We start from the raw sequence: 20,565 nt of genomic DNA, 5'->3' as shown, positions 1-20,565 counted from the left end.
TCTTGTATAGTCAGTCACTAGTTGAATTGGAGCATTTAGATTCAGACCCGTCTTAAGAGACGGTACTCTTCCTTCATTTTTCTTTCTTATGGTTGTCTCAGTGCACCAGCTTCCACTGAGTTATGAGATTAGAAACTTCTGTTAGTACTTTCACCCTCACCAACTTGTAGTCTATGGATATTTTTTGGTTAAATCCCAGGAAGCAAAGCCATCAATATTTTTCCTTAAAATACTCCCACAGCTGCTTGTTATAATATCTCTGGCACTGTACTAAAGATGGCAGAGATAAAAGCCGAGTGGTTGCCCTTCTTCAGAGGTGGGACTTTGGGGGCAGACAAGAGAAGAATGAAATACTATTGATTCTCCCTTGTACCAGACACCTCAAATACAGAACAACCCCATTTTATTTAAGTGACTTCAGCATCTGAGGATTTTAATATCCACGGGGGTCTTGAAACCAGTCCCCAACAGATACTGTGGGTCAGCTATACATGATCTTATTTAAACCTCTCGCCAAGTCTGAAGAGTAATGGAGAGCCAAGTCATAGATAGCTCAGAGAGGTCAAGTCACTTAGCCCCAAAGTCCTGCACTTTTCATTCCTGCTGTCTCCTTTGTGAAGAAGGAAAACTGAACTTGGGTAGCTGACTTGTAGCCATTGACTTCGCATTCAGTTGTATGGTTAAATCCACTTGTGATGGAAAAATGGCTCTAATTTAGCTAACTTCAATGAATAGATCTTCACTGCTAGTTTTCTAGTTTTCTAATACTCATAATTTCGATACCCTACACCTCCAAAAAAAAAAAAAAAAACAAACTCTCCTGCTACCATAACTCATGAAAACCAGGTGTCAGCCCTTCTAAGCTGTAGGAATAAGCAAATGATTCATTAGGCAGCCTTGTATTTCCAGAACATGAGGCAGTTCATTTTCTGTATCTGTTTTTGTGAGCCATGTAACTACTCCCATTATAGAGACAAGGTCCTAGGCCCTAAAAGTAATTACTTTGAATGTCATTGTTTCAGGTATATTAACTTAACCATCTGCAGAGCCTTTTACTGCTACCAGCTTTTACAAAATTTAGAATGAATTTCTTCATCTCTGTTGATATTATGTTGATAGATGATACTGATATATTTGATACGGACACATTTTTTTCTTTTTAAACAGTTGTTACAGAACCTAAGAAGTGTCATACCTTTCCAGAGTTCCTAATTTGTTTGTGCTTTTCTTGTATGCACTTCTGTTGCCATTGCAAGTAGAGTTGCTCTGAAATAATCAAATTGCCCAGTGATTGATTGCTAGATCTTAGGATGTGTGCAAGCTGTTGCTTCAAATGCCAATTTGGACTGGATGCATGAGAGTGTGTCTATGACTCTTTCACAAAGGAGCAAAAGAAGCAGTTTCATGCCTTACTTGTCAATCTAGTTCTTATACTTCATAAACAACAGACGTAAAGGTCTTTGCTTCTTTCTGTTCTCCCTTGGCAGTATGTAAAACTAATATTGGCTGAGCATGTAATTAACCTTGAGTTTAAATTCAGCGTACTTAATCCCTTGATTAATACTAAGATTAATGCCCAACAGGAAAGGTTGAAAGCTTAAATGTCTGAATGCGAGCATGAAATGAAATCCTAATAACCAGTACAATGATTTGGATTTATGCGCTGTGTTGGCTGCTAAAGATAACTTGGAAATGGTGTTGCACAGACTAATTTGTCAAAGTGGGCAGTGATAAAGAATGGACTGTTTAGGTTGCAGGAGAAAACCTGAATGAAAAAACAACTAACATTTTGGGGTGGGCCAGGGAGTACTTTTAAAAATATCACCGGATTGTTGCCCGAGAATACTAACACACACCCTTTAAATGTTCAGCCCTTTGAAATGGGAAATTCTCTTTCCTCAGGACAATATTTCTGGGCAGTAAAGGAGGTGGCAGAGATTTACGATCATATTCTTTTCACCTTCTCTGTTCAGCCTTTATTGGTATCTTTTTCATCTATATATATTTGTTGCTCTTACTACCCGAGTTCTAAGACATCCTTAGTAAAAGAATTAAAAAAAAAAAAAAAAAATCCTGAGTTTCCAGAACAGTATTTGTTAGTCAGCCTAACTGATCTCTGTTTCTCCCTTTAGCCCCTTACCCACTAAAGTTCTTAGCATCACTTCCTGTTTGTGAATGTTATATACCACAACGGTTATATTTAGACTTCTTGTTCTGGCCTCCACTTTACAAAAATCAGAAGGGCAAAGGACAAGACTTGCCAAAACCCAAACCGACACTTCTTTGACTGCTTCTTGGAATACATGTGGCAGGATGGGGCTTCAATGCTGTCATCTCCAATTTGTTTTTTATACACATTTAAATATTGTCTCATGTAATTGCTCTTATATGACCCTAAAAATACTTCAAAAATTACTTTTAAAAGTATTTAAAAATACTTAAAAAAAATTTTTAATGTGCAAAATTTCAAGCATGTACTACAAAAGAGTATAACAAACTCTTGTGTGCCCATGATCCATATTCAACAATTGTTAATTCATAGCCAATCTCATTTATAACCTCCTCTGCGTCATTATTTTAGGACAAATCTCAAGCATCGTATCTGTTTCAATTTGTATCTCTAAAAGAGACTCTTTTAAAACATATTGTACAACTATTCTCATTATTAACTGCTAATACTGTTTCACACCTGAAAATTAATGTAATTCCTTCACATCAGATTAGTATTCATATTTTCAAGCCATTGTGCAAATTAAAGTGTATTTATTTGAACTGGGTTTCCAGTAAGGACCCTAAATTGCAATTGTTGATGTCTTCTAAATCTCTCTTCATTTTAGGTTCTCTTCTGTCTCTTATTTTTCTTCCTTCTAATTTTTTGTTAGAGAAACTGCTTCATTGCCTTAGAGTTTGTCTTACTCTGAATTTTGGTTACAGCCCATGTTGTTGCATAACCTGTCTCTTTGCCCCCTTCTATTTCCAGTAAAGTGATAGCTAGATCTGAGGTTTGATCAGAATAATGTCTAATATTGTTTGTGCAAGTTATTTCATGGATAATGGTATTATATACTTGAATTAGGAGGCACATAATGCCTGATTTCTCTTTCTCTCTCTCTCTCTTTTTTTTTTTTTTTGATGTTAGCATCATTGATCAGTGCCCAGGTTCATTAATTCATTAATAGTACCTTCTTAATATATCAGGAATACTTCTGTGCAGAGATGTGACTCTTCATCAGGTATGTGATCACCCTAAGAGGAAGTTCATAGAAGAAACCATTTATTTCCCAGTTCATTTCTTAACATCTTCCGGCTTTTTTTCTTTCTGCTTTCTTGCTTTTTGTTTTTTATTATCATTATGAAGTAATGGATTAAAACATATGAACAGTCCGTTGCAGTTATTTTCTTACTGATTGTCAAGTTGTCCTGCTTTGGCCAGTGAGGACCTATTCATACTGCTTTCTCAGACCTTTTGACATGACCATGGTAGTTTGTAATAGTTTTGTTGTTCTATGGTATGCCAAGATCATCCAGATTCATATCATACAGTTCCTACCCTAGGCCTGGAACCAGCATCTCTAAGAACCACCTTGCTTCCCTGGCCTGCATACCACCCCAGTTTCTCTTAGAAATAATGCCTAGGGGTCACAACCTGAGTGCCAAGAGCATTAATTGCTATTGATTTTTTTCTGGCTGCTGGAGATTGAACAGTGAATAAGCCCTCCTCATTATGGTTGTGTTATGTAAGGAGAGATAGCTAGCAACATCAAAAAAATAAGATGTATCATCTCCTAGACTATAGTACATGCCTGGGGAGAAATACTAAAGAGAGAGCAAGAAGTACTTATGATAAGTGATGGTGTCAGTTTTGGATAGAGTTTGTCAGGATAGGCCCTACTGAGAAGTTGAGAAAATGATGTTTTACCATATTTGAAGAAAGTGAGGGAGTAAGAAGTGCAGATATCTGACAGATGTTTAGCAGGCAGTGGGAAGAGAAGTGCAGTCACCCTGGAGTGACCATTAACACCTAACGTTAACAACAAGTACAAGGAAAGTCATCTCCACAGAGAGTTTTGTCTGTTTTGTTCTCACGTACAGTGATGTCTGGCACATGTATTTATTGAATGAATGATTCTATCTGAAGCATTTTTTTTAAATCAGCAATAGTTTTTTGTTTTGAGTGGGTAACTTCTAGCTCTAAGCCTTCCAGTCTTAAAAAAATGTCGTAAACTTTGTAACATTAAAATAGGCTAAGACATTTGAGCTGAGACACGAAGCAGGGGTGTTTTGAGCACTGATTAACACGTTTAATATACAGTAGTCCTCTCTTATCCATGGGGGATATATCTTAAGACCCAGTGGTACCTGAGACTGAAGGTAGTACCGAACCCTGTATATACTATGCTTTTTCCTTCACAATGTTATGGCTTCTCTTTGGCTTATCTGAACTGGGGCAGCATCATTACTCTTGGGCTTTGGGGCTGCTATTAAGCAAAATAAGGTTTATTGAACACAGGCACTGAGATACTGAGACAGTTGATCTGGTAACGTAAAGGCTACTACGTGACTAATGTGAGTGGGTTGTGTCTATAGCATGGATTCCCTGGACAAGGGAGCTACTCCAGCCCTGGGCATGATGGAGCAGGAATCGCAAGCATTCATCATGCTACTAAGAGCAGTGAGCAATTTAAAACTTCTGAATTGTTTATTTCTGGAATTTTTTATTTAATATTTTCAGACTGCGGTTGACTGTGGGTAGCTGAAATATCAGAAAGTGAAGCCGTGGATAGGAGGGGACTACTGTAATGCTCTCTAATATTATGAGAGCATACAAGGGATCAGATTAGACTGTTAGAATGGAATGAACCAATTGTATTAGAAGGCACGGCTTTCTTGCCCATTTGTTATTCTCATTGTCACTTAGCATAATTGCACATTAAACACAAAAAAGGAGCTATATCATTGGTGTCTAAAATGTGGCTAACTCTTAAAATTGAGTGACTTTAATTGTCAAAATGTCCTCATGTGGATACAGACCAGTTGGGACCAGTTTTGCCAGCATCCAGTGGGAGCTGTGCCTAGTGACAGTTGCTATCTAGAAAGTATCTCTATACATTATCTCTGGTTGGCTACAGAGGAATTTGCTGCTTTTCATGTGTAAGGGAAAATTGGCTTTTCTTGTCTTACAGCAATTTGGGATGGATTATTGAGTGTCTGATCCTCTTGTTAGAACTCCACTGGTTTTGTGGCACATTGAACACTTACTACAGCATCCCTTTAATTTCTGCACGCCACCCCCCCAGCCCTGATATGCTGAGCAGAACTCTCATGGATCACTCTGGCCCTGTACTCTGTCTCTTGCAGGTAGTCAGTTCTGTACTTTGTGTTAATAATATTCCTGCCTGTCTTGGCAGGGGGCAGCAGTACAGTGTTATAGGATACACATAAGACCTGATTCCCTGTCTGGATCCCACCACTTCCCTATGTGGCTTTGAGCTTTCCCTTGAGTTTTCAGTCTGGTTTCTCCTCATTGAGGTCAAGATAAAGCCTGCTTTGCCTCCCTCAGTGTATTGTTGAAAGGTTCCAATGAAATGAAAACAGTGAAGCGCCACGTGAGTGGAAAACAGTATCATTATCATGAGTCTCTTCAGTGCCCCCAAGTCATGCTTTTTGATTTATTCATTCAGTACTTAACAAATACTAATTGAACATTGCCTGTGTGCCAGGTACTGTTTTCAGGGCTGGGGATAGAGTGACGAACCAGACAGATGAGGTTTCTGTCCTCAAGGAGCTTGCTTGCAGATGGGGCAGCAAACAATAAAATCAGTACCTAAAAGGACTGACACAAGGGATGAATACTCTGAGGAAAAATAAACTAGAGAGGATGAGAGTAGCCAGGTCAGTGAGTCAGGGAAGGCTTCTCTAAGGAGAAGTTTGAGCATAGTATGGAAGGAAGTAAGGGAGTGAGGCATAGAACACTCTAGAAGGAAGAGGGTTTCAAGTAGAAAGAAGAACAAATGCAGATGCCCTGAGCTATAGGGTTACCAGATAAAATGCATTACAGCCAATGAAGTTTGAATTTCAGCTAAACAATGAATTTTTTCAAGTGTAAGTATGTGACAAACGCTGTGTGGGACATACTTACACTAAAACAAAAACTGTTGTTTATCTACGGTTAAAATTTAATTGAGTACCCTTTTTCTTTTCCCTAAATCTGGAAACCCCACTGAGATAGGGATGAGCTTGTGTGTTCTTGGGAGTTGCAAGGAGGTTGGCTTATGTAGGGCAGGATGAATGAGGCAAACACTGTAAGAGCTGAAGTCAGATTCTGTAAGATCTTGGTATAAATTCTGGATTTTATTCTGAGAGCAAGGAGAAGCTGTTGCAGCATTTGAGTATGTGTAGAATGTGATCCAATTTTGGTGTTTCATTTGCTCTTTCTTCATAGAACAAATGGTAGGAGCAAGAGTTGGAAGCAGAATTGTTGCTACATTCGTTAACCGTACAGTACTGCCGTGCACTAAGAGTATTATCATTTTAAAGGATTTCTTTTAGAAGACCTAGGCGGTGGTACTCCAGTATTGAAGACGGGACTGTGCTTATGGGACTGTAGGAACCAGAAGTTTAGCCAATGTGCTTCAAATACTGATTGAGCTTACCAGATCTGGACAAGACAGGTGGCATTTCCGTCTTTAGCTGTGTCTAGTCTGTGCTTCAGCCTCTTCATCTAGCATGATAATTAGCCTTTCTCAGGAGGTTATTTGAAAAGACCAAATGAGATGACGTGTGTAAAGGGCTTATCCTCATGCTTGGCTCCTAGTACATCACAACTTTTATTCTTATTCTCTCTCAGCCCACTCCCCCTACACAACTCTTCAGATAAGGACCAAAATATTAATCAACTCAGGTGTTGGTGCAGAGGACCAGTCTTAGAAAGCTGAACCACTTACCACTTACATGAGTAGACATCCTTTGCTATCTGCACTTTGTCATTAAAACTTTAGAAAGTAGAGGAGTCGGGAGTTGGCATGTGGTAGAGAGAAGTGCAGGGGGCTTACTTTTTTTTAGCTTATCCCTTAATGAGTAACTTCATTTGATGTCATCAGTATAACAAATGTGTATATGTTTATGAATGTGAGTATATATAAGTGTAATCAGTGTGTCAAATGAATAGATACATAGTCAACTGTATTCATTTGATATATGACCATCTAGCCTAACAGGATGACATAAATTCTGTCTTTCAGATCTTACAGGATAATAAAATTAGGAGGGTTACCTGATCCAACTCTAAAGTAGATGAGAAAACTTGAAAGCCAAATGGTTTAAAATTACATGCCTACTTATTTGCAGAGTTGGGCATAGAGTCCATTTTGACTGATCCCAGATTCAGTCATCTTTCCCCGCTGAAATAGGTCCCTTATCCCTCACGAAGCTTGGCCTAAAGGTAACTCTAATGTATCCTGGTTAGGGAGGCAACAAATTTCACTTGTCACTCAGCCTTGCCACTCACTAGAGAAGTTATAGCGGCAAATTCACATTAAGCCTTGACTTCGTCCCAGGTGACATATTGGTAGTACCCATGTTATAAGGCCCTATGGGGATTAAATCATGTAGTGTGTGTGTCATGGAGCCCAACATATTGTAAGTCTTCATATGTGATGGCATGCTTCTATAACTCCTTTAAAACTTATTCTCTTAATGTTCATTTTGAAAAGTATAATATGTAGATTAGCAAAAAGAAAATGAAAAGCATCCAGAACACCATCATCCAGAGATGATCTTAGACTTTTCGTATGCATTTTTTTCATTTAGTTTTGATTGTACTTAAATCTTCTGAAAAATACAGCATGAAATCCTGTGTGTCGGTGACCCATTGGAACAGGACACTTCACATGAATCATGAAAGAAAAAGCCACAACAAAGACTAATCATTCTTTCAAAAGAACAGAACATTACTACTAAAAGTTTTGCCATATTATATCTAACAACATGCATGTTTACATTGAATCTATTAGTTTTCCCAGTAACTTTGTTACTTTTTCTTTCCCTCTTTAAACTCCAACTTGAGTTGTCTATGTATCTGCCAACAAGTTTTTTCCCTTTAATATAATGAATTGTCTATCCTACAGACCTTGGAAATAAGTCTTACCAGATTAGACTTCTAGGGACTCAGAGAATGCTTTGATTCGCAGTGTTCATGTTTAAGCTGCAAAACCCTTTTTGTTCAAGGAAGTTTAAATTACTGTGAGGAGGAATGTCAAAAAAACAAATTGCTATCTGTATCTCCTTGTTCAAGAAAAGTGATTTTATAGGGTCCTTTCCATGGAATGTGCATTAATGTTCTAAAGTTTTAGCCTGGCTGGTCTTTGTTTTTGTTGCCTCTTCATTTTGTGGCCTGAGGCTAGTGAGCTAAAAAGATTAGTTCATGTCAAAGAGTTTGCTTTCCAATTGAAGGTTACTGGAGGAATGCTTCTCCTGGATCGATTGTTGTGTGCGTGTTGCCATGAGTTCAGACGGTTTTAATTTCTTAAACTGATAGTGGTGAATTGTAGGCTACTTTTAAGACTGTCCAGTCCCTTCCCTGACCTGAGGCAGGTCTTTCCCAGGCCATAAAAGCTGGGCAGAGATGGGGTTGATGGCAGAGGGTGGTAGCGGGGAGGCGGGGCACCCAGTGTGTCTCCATACTGAGGGGAAATATAAAATCGTGTCCCAGTAAGAGAGTACCAGGAGCCACAGTTGGGACAATGTGAAGGAAGGTGGTCAAAGACAGCTGTAGGACGCTAGGGCTCTGAGAGCCAAGAGTAGAAGAGCTATTGAGAGTGACTTGAAATAGAGCCATTTTCAGGTCAAGAGGGTGGTGGGGCTCACCTTGGGGTCCAGCTTTATTGGTAGCATCCTGTACTGGTGGGTTAAGCTTGTTAAAGGACTCTGGACAGATCAAAAGAAAGCAAAGTTAGGGATTAGGAGGTTGTTATTAACCTTCAGCAACATTTTCCCTGAATGTTATTAATGGTGTTCCTATTTAGGAAAATGTTGCTCATTTGAGAGCTGTTTGTTTCAGTACTTGGAGTTATTGCCAATGCTGGCTTTCTTCCAATCCTGGTAATCCTCCGAGGTTTCGCAAAGAAAAAAGTGCTTTGTTTTGTTTTTCCCTTCTCCCCGTGGGATAACTGGTTTATGTATAATTTAATTATTTTGTTAACCAGTTATCCTATCACAGCATACAAAAACAACCTTAAAAACCCATCTTCCCGCTCTGTGCTAAGATGTTCATAATTGATTTTCCCACCATTACGAGTGCATGTATAACAGCAAAATTTCTTGCTAAAAGCTAAATTGGACTGACTCTATATTTTATATTTTCAGGAGTGTCGTTGGAGCCTTAGGAAGTGTAGTACCCAGTGATTTAGAATAAGAAGAACTAAAATAAATGATCAGTTTCAAAGAGGCATTACAGTCTTGAGGCTTCTGTAGGGAAGTCATCTTTTTAAAAATCACCTGGGACTGGTATTTTCATCACAGTGAATCTTGAAAGATTCTTCTTGCAGTGGCAGAGTGGGGAGGGAACTTTATCACTATCTGGTCTTGCTCATGTCTCTCCTCTTAGTTGATTTTTTTTTTAGTCTTATTTCATCTTTCCCCATCATGCCATTCCTGGGAAAACGTTTTATCCTAGTGGGTGGTTGGTAAATTTGGTTGTTTATTTAGTGTGAGGTTTATTTCAAATCTGTACCTTCCTTGCTCATCCTTTTTTTTTTTTTTTTTTTTTTTTGCGGGGATGGGAGTGGGATGGGCTGACATTAAATATCTCACAATCAAGTCTACAATCCATTTGAAGCCTTCATGTTATAAATATGCTTTATTGAGTCCATTTGCACAAATCTAATTGGAGCTAAATAATTCAATCTGGCCTAAGAATACAAGGTACAGATGTGCATAATGCTGCTGAGACCAGCTTAGGCTTCATCCACTTGCAGACTTTTTCTTTGCTGTTTTTCCTCATTTTTCTCATTTGTGGAGCTGCAGATACTGCCTTTCATGGTCATGTTGTTGTCAGATCCCAGTGATTAGACCGTAGGCCTCCAAGGCAAGTTGGTGTTTTCTTTTTTATGAGTAAAAACCATTTCAGCTTTCCTTGTGGGGAATCCTTTTGAGTCTCTGAATCATTCACAAATATGGTAAGGTCTAATTTTACTCCATAAGAAGAAAAGAGAATATTTCACTTTTCCTATTCAGAGCTTCCGCCCTCTCGCCGAGCTTTGCTTCTCTCTGCTTATTGCTTTGGGATCATCTGCAGTGGCAGATGGCTTTATGCAAATCAGGCCAATTACTTTGGTTATAGTACAGATCACCTTGCATTATGAGTAACTTCTAGATTAGTAAAACCGACATGTTTCTTGGAAAACTTACCAAGACTGAAAGGGCAAACTGTCTTGTGCTGACCCATGAGGCCATGGTTCCACACATGTCTCTGCCATCTTAGTGACCGCTTTAAGGACATTCCCTCACTCTACTGCTCATTAAGTTTTATGGGTCTACCTGGCCATAGAAAAATTATTTTCAATGCCTGTTTGTTAGCCATATTTCATAATCTCATTATTTATTAGTAAACAGGTGATAATGCTGTTTTCATTATGACTAGTTTTGGCAGAGAATAGACATCAATATAACTTTAATGCATTTCTCATTTTTTTGCTAGAAATTAAGTTGCCCAATAGTCTTTGATAACCTTTGCTGAAATAATTTCTATAAAATCAAATTCTTTTTTCCTTTCTCTTTCCTCCTCCCCTCAATTTCTAAACCTTATGCATTGACAGAACAATCCATCTTCCAGAATGGCTCTCACAAGATCATCAAGGTTTTTTTTTTTTTTCTCCTCCTCAAATAGGTTTTATCACCTTATTTCTTGAGATAGTGTGAAGTGAATAGCTAAAAAATGAGAGAAACCTTGACCAATTAGCCCTAAACTATCAGTAGCATTCCTAACCCAGATAAAGGATTGAGTTCTGTGGCTTCAGTGCCATTCAATTTCCTTTCCAGATATGCCACAACAGATAAGGATCATTCCTGTCCATTTGCTAAATGGTCACAGAGACACCTTACATTCTCATTCCCCGGTGGCAATGTTTCGGTCTTTTAACTTTCTGCCATTAGACTCCCTTTCCTTCTGGTACAGAGATGTGAGGATTAAATGACTAAGGAATTAATTGCTGTAAAGTACTTTGAAGGACAGATGTAAAGTATAATCTCTTTCTTCTGACCTTTGCTGCTGATTGTTTCATCTGAGAGGGCACTTGTATCTTGAATACTAGCTAAAAGCATGGGAATTTGGCTAATAATAAAAATAGCACATATTAATATAGTGCTCGTTATGTGCCAGGAGCTGTTCTCGGTGCTTTGTATATTATTATAGATGAAGTTGCATACTTAGTGTCACTGATGTTTTTTAGGTTGAAAATTGGTGTCCTCATTTACCTTGGAGAGCAAAAAATCCCTACGAAGAAGCTGATCATAATTCATTGGTAAGTGATTTTGGACAACTCTTTCTAGACTTGGGCATTTAGGTCAGATGCCAAGTGATACACCTGGAATCTTCTAGACATGCCAACTGTAACCTGAAATAGTATTACACTGAAAAACTTCTGTTATTCATCTCTGTGGAAGTCTAGGTGACCAAATCAGTCAACCGTTAACATATGTTTGTTTACTGTGCAATTCTCTGAGGGTTCCTAAATGATGGGCTACTGATATGAGTAAGACCTGGTACCAGATGTGGAGGCCCTACGTGATCTAATAAGGGTGATGGCAGATAATGACCATCTCTGTCACAAATGCTGTAATACAGGCCTGTGGGAATTAATGAGGAAGAGCTCATTTTAGTCTGCAATGTTCAGGGTAGATTGCATAGTGAAGATGACATTGGAGCTGAATTTAAAATGATGAGTGATTTTATATAAGGTCAAGGAGAAAAGTGTATCTCTCATATGGGAAAATGAGAGCATGGCAGTTTCTGGGAGTAGAGCCTGCATGGTTCAGTTGGCCAAGGCCATAGGGAATTGGATGAGCTAGACTGAAGATGAAACTGGGAAGGTCGGAAGGGGACTGTGAAAGTACTTGTTGCCCATTAAAAGCATAAGTCTTTGTTCTTTAGACCATAGATCAGCAAACTTCTGCAAAATACCCAGATAGTAAATAGTTTCATCTTTGCAGGCCATGTGGTCTCATTGCAGCTCCTCAATTCTGCCATTGTAACAGAGAGAGCAGCCCTAGATAATATGTAAATGAAGGGGCGTGGCTGAGTTCCAGTAAAATTTTATGCACAAAAATAAGCAGTGAGGATTGAGCCCAAGGGCTGTAATTTGCTGACCCATGCTGTAAACCACAGGAGTCCTAGGATATTGTTTAGTCAAGAAGGGAAATGAAACTGGGTGTGGTGGCTCATGCCTGTAATTTCAGCACCTTAGGAGGCTGAGGCAGGAGGATTGCTTGAGGCCAGTCGTTTGAGACCAGCCTGGGCAATACAGCAAGACCCCATCACTACAAAAAATTTAAAAACTAGCTGAGCATGGCGTGTGCCTATAGTTTCAGCTACTTGGAATGCTAAGGTGACAAGGGGATTGCTTGAGCCCAAGTTCAAGGCTCCAGTGAGCTGTGATCGTGCCACTGCATTCCAGTCTGGGTGGGAGTGTGAGACCCTATCTCAAAGGGGAATAAAGAAAGAAAAGAGATGAGTGTTTAGAATGAGCTATGGTGATGGCTGAAAAGGTGGATTCAGCATGTTTGAGATGTTCTGTGAAATAAATACTGGTTATTATGTTTCTCTGTTATTCCAGTCACTGATGGTATCCAGCTATATTCTCTAGAACATTAGGAAAAATATTCTTCCTGGCTTTTAAGTTATTCTGGTCTGAATTTTAAATTGTACTTGCTCATGGCAGAAAAGTAGTATTCCTGGCTCTTAAATTCCTTAGAGAACAATGAATTTTTGTTTGGACTGGGACAAAACCAGAAGATGAACATTTATTTCCCTATTTAACTCTGTGGACAGAAAGAGGCTTTTTGGCAACTTCCACGTTGTCAAACAGCCTGCTAAGAATTGACTTCAGTTTTCTTAGAAGTCTGCTGTCCTATGGTAGATCCAAGTGGCACAGTAAATTTGAGTGCTGAGAATTTCAAGGTACATCAAGGCTACTCATTATAAAAACTGCATTTGAACATAGCTCAGGGCTTTGTAATGCCTATGCTGCTTTTCTCAATTTCTGATTTTTTAATGATGTCCCTTCCAGCAGATCAGCAGTCAGCAGTCAGCAGCCTTTGCTTCAATTTGCAGTCCTGCGACCTAAAATTCAAAGCTGCAGCAGACAAGACTTACTTTTGAAGCTCTCAATTTAATTGACTAACCCTTTTAAGTTTTCAAATGTCACATCATGAAAACCATTATGCTTTCTGACTTTTTGTCTTCTGTTCATTTTATTAAATTTCTGTTGCTAGGCGGAAATTCGTACAGATTTTAATACTCTCTACAGTATGATGAAAAAGCATGAAGAATTCCGGTGGATGAGACTACGGATCCGGCGAATGGCTGACGCGTGGATCCAAGCAATCAAGTCCCTGGCAGAAAAGCAGAACCTTGAAAAGAGAAAGCAGAAGAAAGTAAGTTTCTTATTAATTCAGTGCAGTTAGATGCCAGTTTTCTTTTAAAATTTGATTTTGCTTGGAAACAAGACTAAGAGAAATGTCATATCTCAAATGATATTCCCTCAGGGTGATTCTGCTCAGTCTCTTGTACAGCTGTTTTTGGGTTGGCCTTTGCCTACTTACAATGCTCCTACTTAGCAGGGTCTGGCACAAGTTTCTTGGGTGAAGCCAAGCAGAATATCTGCCTGTAAGACTTTTCCTTCGAACCTGTCTTTGTCAGGGTATCAGGAAACTTTCCCCTATTTCCTTACCTGAATCCAGCCTTTGAGAGCTTCCTATCATATCATCATGAAAATTTTATATTTTTGTTGTTTTTCATCCTTGGCTTTTGGACAGCCAGTGAATTTCATTGTTACTCTGTCTGGTTGGTGCTTCTGCTTATGCTCCTAGGAGAGAGAGAGAGAAATTTGATTAAATTTGAGCCAGTTTCTTTCTAGTTCATGAGGAGAGACTTGGAAAACCTCTCGAATACCCCTGGACTTAGAAGACTTTATGCCCTGTTAGCTATAGATTTGGTGGTCTGGCTTTAGATTAACTGTTCTGATTTCAGAACTGAGCAAAGGGAACAATTTGCTCCCACATCTAAAAAACTTAAAAATGAGTTTGGTATTCCTAATCCAACTGATTTGATATGTTTGAAAAAGAAAATAAAGATATATTTGCAGGACCCCAAGCCACAGTTTGATAGATCACTTTTGCCTAGATCTCGTGAATTTGTGAGACAGCAGGATCAAACATTCTGTCACCAAATGGTTGTGTATGGAAGAGCATGTGTTCACATGCGCAGGTGGACTGTAAAAAGAAATAAAGAATTTTTCTATATATTCCTGTGGAGTAACCTCGAGGATGTATTGTTAGGTGAAGAAAAGTAGAGAATAGTGTACATTATTTTTAAGAGAGAGAGGGAATTTATATCTATGTATACATATAGATATATACAGATACATACATTTGCTTCTTGCTCTTAGTTTGAAAATGTATTTTTCTTATGTTGATAAACTAAAATTAAAAATAGAGGAGATGGTGATGATGGTTGCACAATACTGTGAATGTGCTTCATGCTGCTGAACCGTATACATTAAAATGGTAAATTTTATGTTGGGTGTATTTTACTACAATAAGGAAAAAAAAAAGGTCAAATAAGGGGAGTTGGGATTAGCATGGAGGCAACAGAAACTGCCATAGAAACTAGACTTCTGAATATATCTGACTTTGTAGATTTGACACTGGAATCATTTTATGTAAGTGCTAAACGAAATTTTATTACCAAAAACTAAAATTAGGAGGAATACAAAACAAAATAACTGACTATATATCCATCCAGTTTTGATGGAAGCACACAGAAAGACTATTCTTAGTGACTTTAGAACACAGTAAACGATGCACTTCTGATGGGATATCACAAAGGATAAAAAACTGTAAAAACATCTTAAAACCATTTTTTTTTTTTTTTTTTTTTTTTTTTTTTGAGACGGAGTCTCACTCTGTCGCCCAGGCTGGAGTGCAGTGGCCGGATCTCAGCTCACTGCAAGCTCCACCTCCCGGGTTCACGCCATTCTCCTGTCTCAGCCTCCCGAGTAGCTGGGACTACAGGCGCCCGCCTCGTCGCCCGGCTAGTTTTTTGTATTTTTTTAGTAGAGACGGGGTTTCACCGTATTAGCCAGGATGGTCTCGATCTCCTGACCTCGTGATCCGCCCGTCTCGGCCTCCCAAAGTGCTGGGATTACAGGCTTGAGCCACCGCGCCCGGCCAAAACCATTTTTATTAATCATGTAATATGCGGTAGCATTGATATTCTGAATCCATTGTGAACATTGGAGTAAAGCAGATGAGTAATTATGTTAGTGTCTTTGAGAAGTGGGATTTGCAGTGTGGAAGAAAAGAATTAATGGATGGTAGGATTGGTGATGTTATGTAAAAACACTGTAACCCTGAGTTTGAATTGGAAGCACCAGTCTGAACTCATGATTTGCTTTATCTTTGAGGAAAAACAAATTTCCTAAGTAGGGCCACAGTGAGGCCTATAACTAGTAATAAAATTGAGTCCCTTAAGCCCCACACTTTAGTCTCTAAATGCTATTTCTACTAAGTGGTATAAGAGGTTCTTGGAAAAATGGCTTATTAAGATCCAAGGCAGAAATTGTACCTGTTGAGCCTAGAACAATCTTGTCAGGCACATGTGTGGAGAAGCTATCAAAGAAGATTAGGATCGTGTCAAAGGAACTTAGGAGCCAGCTTGGATAGGCTCCCACAGGCCCAGGTGGGACAATTGGAGAGTTGGTGAGAGGAATATCCACAATATTTTGAAGCATATCAAATAGCTTTGATGTTATAATGATTTTTTTAATTAAAAATCCTCGTAGATCATCATTAGAGTAGGCTAAAAAACAAGTTTATTGTTCTGAAAAACTGGCAAATAAAGAGAAAGAATCAAATATTTATCAGGCTCCTTCTATACCAAATACAAGTTTGGCTGCATTTATCTATAACCTTAGAGTTAACCTCAGGGTGACCAAATAGTTGATGAGGGGTAGTTTCTCTTCATAGAGAGGTATTCCAGCTAATAAACAAAGAATGGTAAAATATCATTTTGCAGTCCCCAATGGATTAATGGATCTAGCTGGTGACCATCAAAGACTGCTAACATCCCAAGACAGACACACCTGTACATTGTTTCCTATGAGGCTAAGAGACATATGAGCAATTATTATGTATGTTCTGTGACTCTTGAATCGCACAAGTGCACTTAGAAAAAATAAAGGGCAGTTGAAGAAGTATGAATATTAACTGGATATCAGATGATGTTAAGGAATTACTAGGTTTTTTAGGGATAGTAGTGATGTTCAAGTTATATTTTTCAAGTGAAGGTTTGTTCCTTTCAGAGATACATACCAAAATATTTACAGATGAAAGGATATGTCTAGAATTTGCTTTGAGATAATCTAGAGGGGTTGGGAGAAAACGGGGGTATAGATTAAGATTTGTCACGCATTAATAATTGTTGAAGCTACACAGTAATTACTTTGGTATTGACTACATTGTCATGTTTGCCTTTCTGTGTATTTGAAATTTTCCATGGTAAGAGGTTAGAAGTATTTTAGCTGTAGATAAAAGACCAAGAGTGTTAGAAAATGTTGTCCTGTCTTACCTTCCTTTAATCCCGATTTTACAAATACACTGTGCTTTCAAAAGGTGGGATTATCTGTCCATAACCTTGTACTCATAGCCATACCAATGGCTGCAGTGATTTTATTTCTCTAAAACCACAATGAAAAATGATTTCCTTCCTTTGTACCTTCTAGAAAAACAGCATTCCCCACACTGAGATTTTGTTAGGATGTAAACATGACTTTGGGATTTGTTGATCACTTCTTGGCGCAATACTGTGCATTTTGTATGTGGTTCAGTGTGAATCAGTATATGCCTCTCTGTTTTCCAGGTCCTCGTTCACCTGGGACTCCTGACCAAGGAATCTGGATTTAAGATTGCAGAGACAGCTTTCAGTGGTGGCCCTCTTGGTGAATTAGTTCAGTGGAGTGATTTAATTACATCTCTGTACTTACTGGGCCATGACATTAGGATTTCAGCTTCACTGGCTGAGCTCAAAGAGTAAGGAGATTACTTTTCAATTTTAAAATCAGAATACAAAAAAGAAATTGTAAACTCTTAAAGTGTTACCTCTAGTAGTGTGTAATTTTTTGTCGAGGAAAATGAAAGTGATAATTCGCTAAACAGGAGATAAGAAGATTATTTTCAGGAGCTAAATACATTCACTGTGAAAAGGATAATATGTTTTCATTGTAGCTGAAGGCTCCAGAGGCTTCATAAATGAATGCCAGAAAATTCAAACTAAGGAGCTTATTCTTTGCTATTACAGGTGCTTCCAACATCTGTAGCACAAAACATTATTGACTTTCCTAATTCTCTGTCTCTTGCTGAAATTCATACCACTGCCTACTCAACATCAATCTTTCTAAGTCTTAAAACAGGGCAGGTTCCTGTTTGTAATTTAATTTGGATAGAATAAATTTCCTGAAAGCCCTGAGCCAGTCCTTTTTCAATTAGCCAACTTTCACCTGAGTCTGTTAACTCTACTTGGGTGTTTTATTTCACTGAAATTTGCTTCTAGCTCCAGCCCTCCTGTAATCCCTTCTATATTGGCATAGATGGCTGAGCAGGGACGCTTCCATCCCCTGCAGTTGCTTAGGATAACTGCCCATGGAGACTTCCCACCCAACAGTCAAGTTGCCATGTTGCTATATGTCATATATTTCCAGAAAAAATACCTTGAATGAACATTCTAGAGCTCATTGAGATGAGAGACATGTTAAAACAATATATGGTGGCTCCCAGCACTTTGGGAGGCCAAAGTAGGTAGATCACCTGAGACCAGGAATTCAGGACCAACCTGGCCAACATGGCGAAACTCTGTCTCTACTAAAAATACAAGAATTAACCAGGTGCAGTGGCCCATGCCTGTAGTCCCATCTACTCGAGAGGCAGAGGCTGCAGTGAGCTGAGATCATGCCACTGCACTCCAGCCTGGGTGACAGAGCAAGACTCTGTCTCAAAAAAAAAAAAAAAAAAAAAAAAAGCAAACAAAAAAAAATTGGATACACAACCTACAAAGTGGCTGCATTTATACAGTTAGCAGTCACTCATCTGGTGCCTTCTGTAGGCTAGTTTTGATGTGGGACATACAGAGATGACCAATGCATGGTCAAGGAGCTGCCAATCATTTGATAATTACAATTAATATATTACATAATAACTACACTAATTCCAGTTCTATTGGTGCTAAGTGAGGTGTATGTGGATGCTAGAATGTAAGCACTGGGATTGCAGAAAACTTAGTATTGTTTGTCACTGTGTAGTGAGCATCTAGATAGTGCCTAGCAAGTAATGAGTACTCACATAACTACAGAGTGAATGAGTGAAGGAATAAATAGGTGAATGAATGAGTGGGTAGGTAAATAAATGGAGTGCTGTGGTAGTACCAGGGACAAGTACTGCCTGGGGAGGTCAGGAAAAGCATGTTAGGGATTTATCAGTCAGAGACTGAATTCGATGGTCGAGGGAAAATTTGTTCAGTATGTTGTCACTTAACATTGTTGATAGGTTCTTGGAAACTAGGACTATAACTGAAATTATGTAAAATCAAGCCAATTTTTTTCATTAACATTATAACCACGGATTTGAAGGAAATGACTTTATTGGTGGGCCTGCTATCTGTTGTTTTGTTTAAAGTCCCGGTTTTCAGGAACCTATTGATGATGTTAAGTGAGGACTTAACTCTAGTAGTCTTTATGCACACTGGGGTCAGGGCCAGATGTGTTTTATTTAAGAAGATAATTGTGGAAGCAACATAGAGCAGTGGTCTTTAAATATATCTGTACTTTAGAACCACCTGGAGATCTTTGTATTTATCTTTTAACTTTGGGGTATCTTTTAAAACTCCCGCAGACCATGCCACAGGCTAATTAAATCACAACCCCAACCCTTGGGGGTAGGGCAGAGCCACAAGTATTTTGTGATGCCTCCAAGGAATTTCATTATACAGGGGAGTTTGGGAAACACTGAGCATGGGGTGGACCAGAGATAAGCAAACTATGGCTCAGCAGGCCAAATCAGCCCTCCGTCTTTTTTTGTAAATAAAGTTCCATGGGGCCAGGCATGGTGGCTCACGCCTATAATCCCAGCACTTTGGGAGGCCGAGACGGGTGGATCACCTGAGGTCAGGAGTTCGAGACCAGCCTGACCAACGTGGTGAAACCCTGTCTCTCTTTTGTAAAAATATAAAAATTAGCCAGGTATGGGGACAGGCACCTATAATCCCAGCTACTCAGGAGGCGGAGGCAGGAGAATCGCTTGATCCCGGAAGGTGGAGGTTGCAGTGAGCCAAGATCGTGCCATTGCACTCCAGCCTGGGCAACAAGAGCAAAACTCCATCTGAAAATAAATAATAAATAAAGTTTCATGGGAACACAGCTATGCCTATTGTTTACATGTCATATATAGCTGTCTTCATTCCACAACGGGAGAATGGGCCAGTTGTGACTGAGAATGTATGGCCTGCAAAGATGAAGATATTCACTGTCTGGCCCTTAACAGAAAGGGTTTTCTGACTCTTGGTGAGAAACTGGTTCTGCAGAACCTAGTTCTTTCATAAACAGGGGAGAAGGAAGGAGGGTGGCTGATGTGGTGGTAATACGGAGCTGTCGAGCAGAGTCCTGTTTGTGACTCTTGTCCTTTGAAGCAGGATGTTCATTATTTGGTGAAGGATTATTGTGGGGTGTGAGCTGGGATAAGCAACAGTGGTGATTGATTAGTAAGTGGGTGGCAGTAGGGTTAGCAGTTACTTGTTCCTACACATGAAGTTGGCCTACCAATCAAGTACATCACACTCTGAGCACAAGTGTGGTTTTGTGTGGATGGATGCATGGGTGGGGGAAAGGGTGATAAAAAATAAAACTATAAACCATAGTGCCAGTTCTGTAATACGGTCAAGCTAGGAGGAAAAATTTGACATAGGAGAAAAAGTTAAGGAATAGTATGAGACAGGTAGAAAGAAGTTAATACTATAGAGGCTAGAAATTGAAGACATTTAGAAAAAGGGGAGGGGGGTAGGTTAATAAGGGTGCTGAGCAGTAAGAACAGGCTCTGGGGAAGAAAACTAAGTTGTTGAGTATCTGGTATTCATTAGGCATTTTCTTTTCAATATCTCATTGTGAAGAACCTCTGAGAGACTGGTGTCCAATGCTCTTTGTATCCAGTCCTTGTTTTCTGGAACATGAGCAAAGAGTTTGAGAGAGGTTAAGTAACTTGTTTAAGGTCTCACGGCTGCTACATAGTGGTGATGGAGTCAGACCC

The 20,565-nt window shown here is 39.1% G+C and overlaps 1 protein-coding gene across 8 annotated transcripts in view; it reads left to right on the top strand.

Moving 5' to 3' along the window:
* Positions 1-20,565, top strand: part of MGAT5 (alpha-1,6-mannosylglycoprotein 6-beta-N-acetylglucosaminyltransferase) — a 334,005-nt gene that overhangs the window by 200,439 nt on the left and 113,001 nt on the right. For all 8 annotated transcript variants that reach the window (XM_033231703.1, XM_033231695.1, XM_033231697.1 and 5 more), the window contains 3 exons: positions 11,448-11,519; positions 13,489-13,650; positions 17,135-17,304. In XM_033231703.1, coding sequence (XP_033087594.1) covers positions 11,448-11,519; positions 13,489-13,650; positions 17,135-17,304 — 404 coding nt within the window. The remainder of the gene's footprint in view (positions 1-11,447; positions 11,520-13,488; positions 13,651-17,134; positions 17,305-20,565) is intronic.

The sequence above is a fragment of the Trachypithecus francoisi genome, unplaced genomic scaffold (genome assembly GCF_009764315.1).
Source record: "Trachypithecus francoisi isolate TF-2019V2 unplaced genomic scaffold, Tfra_2.0 Lachesis_group13, whole genome shotgun sequence".
NCBI lineage: Eukaryota > Metazoa > Chordata > Mammalia > Primates > Cercopithecidae > Trachypithecus > Trachypithecus francoisi.
This window is presented reverse-complemented; position numbering and strand designations above follow the sequence as displayed.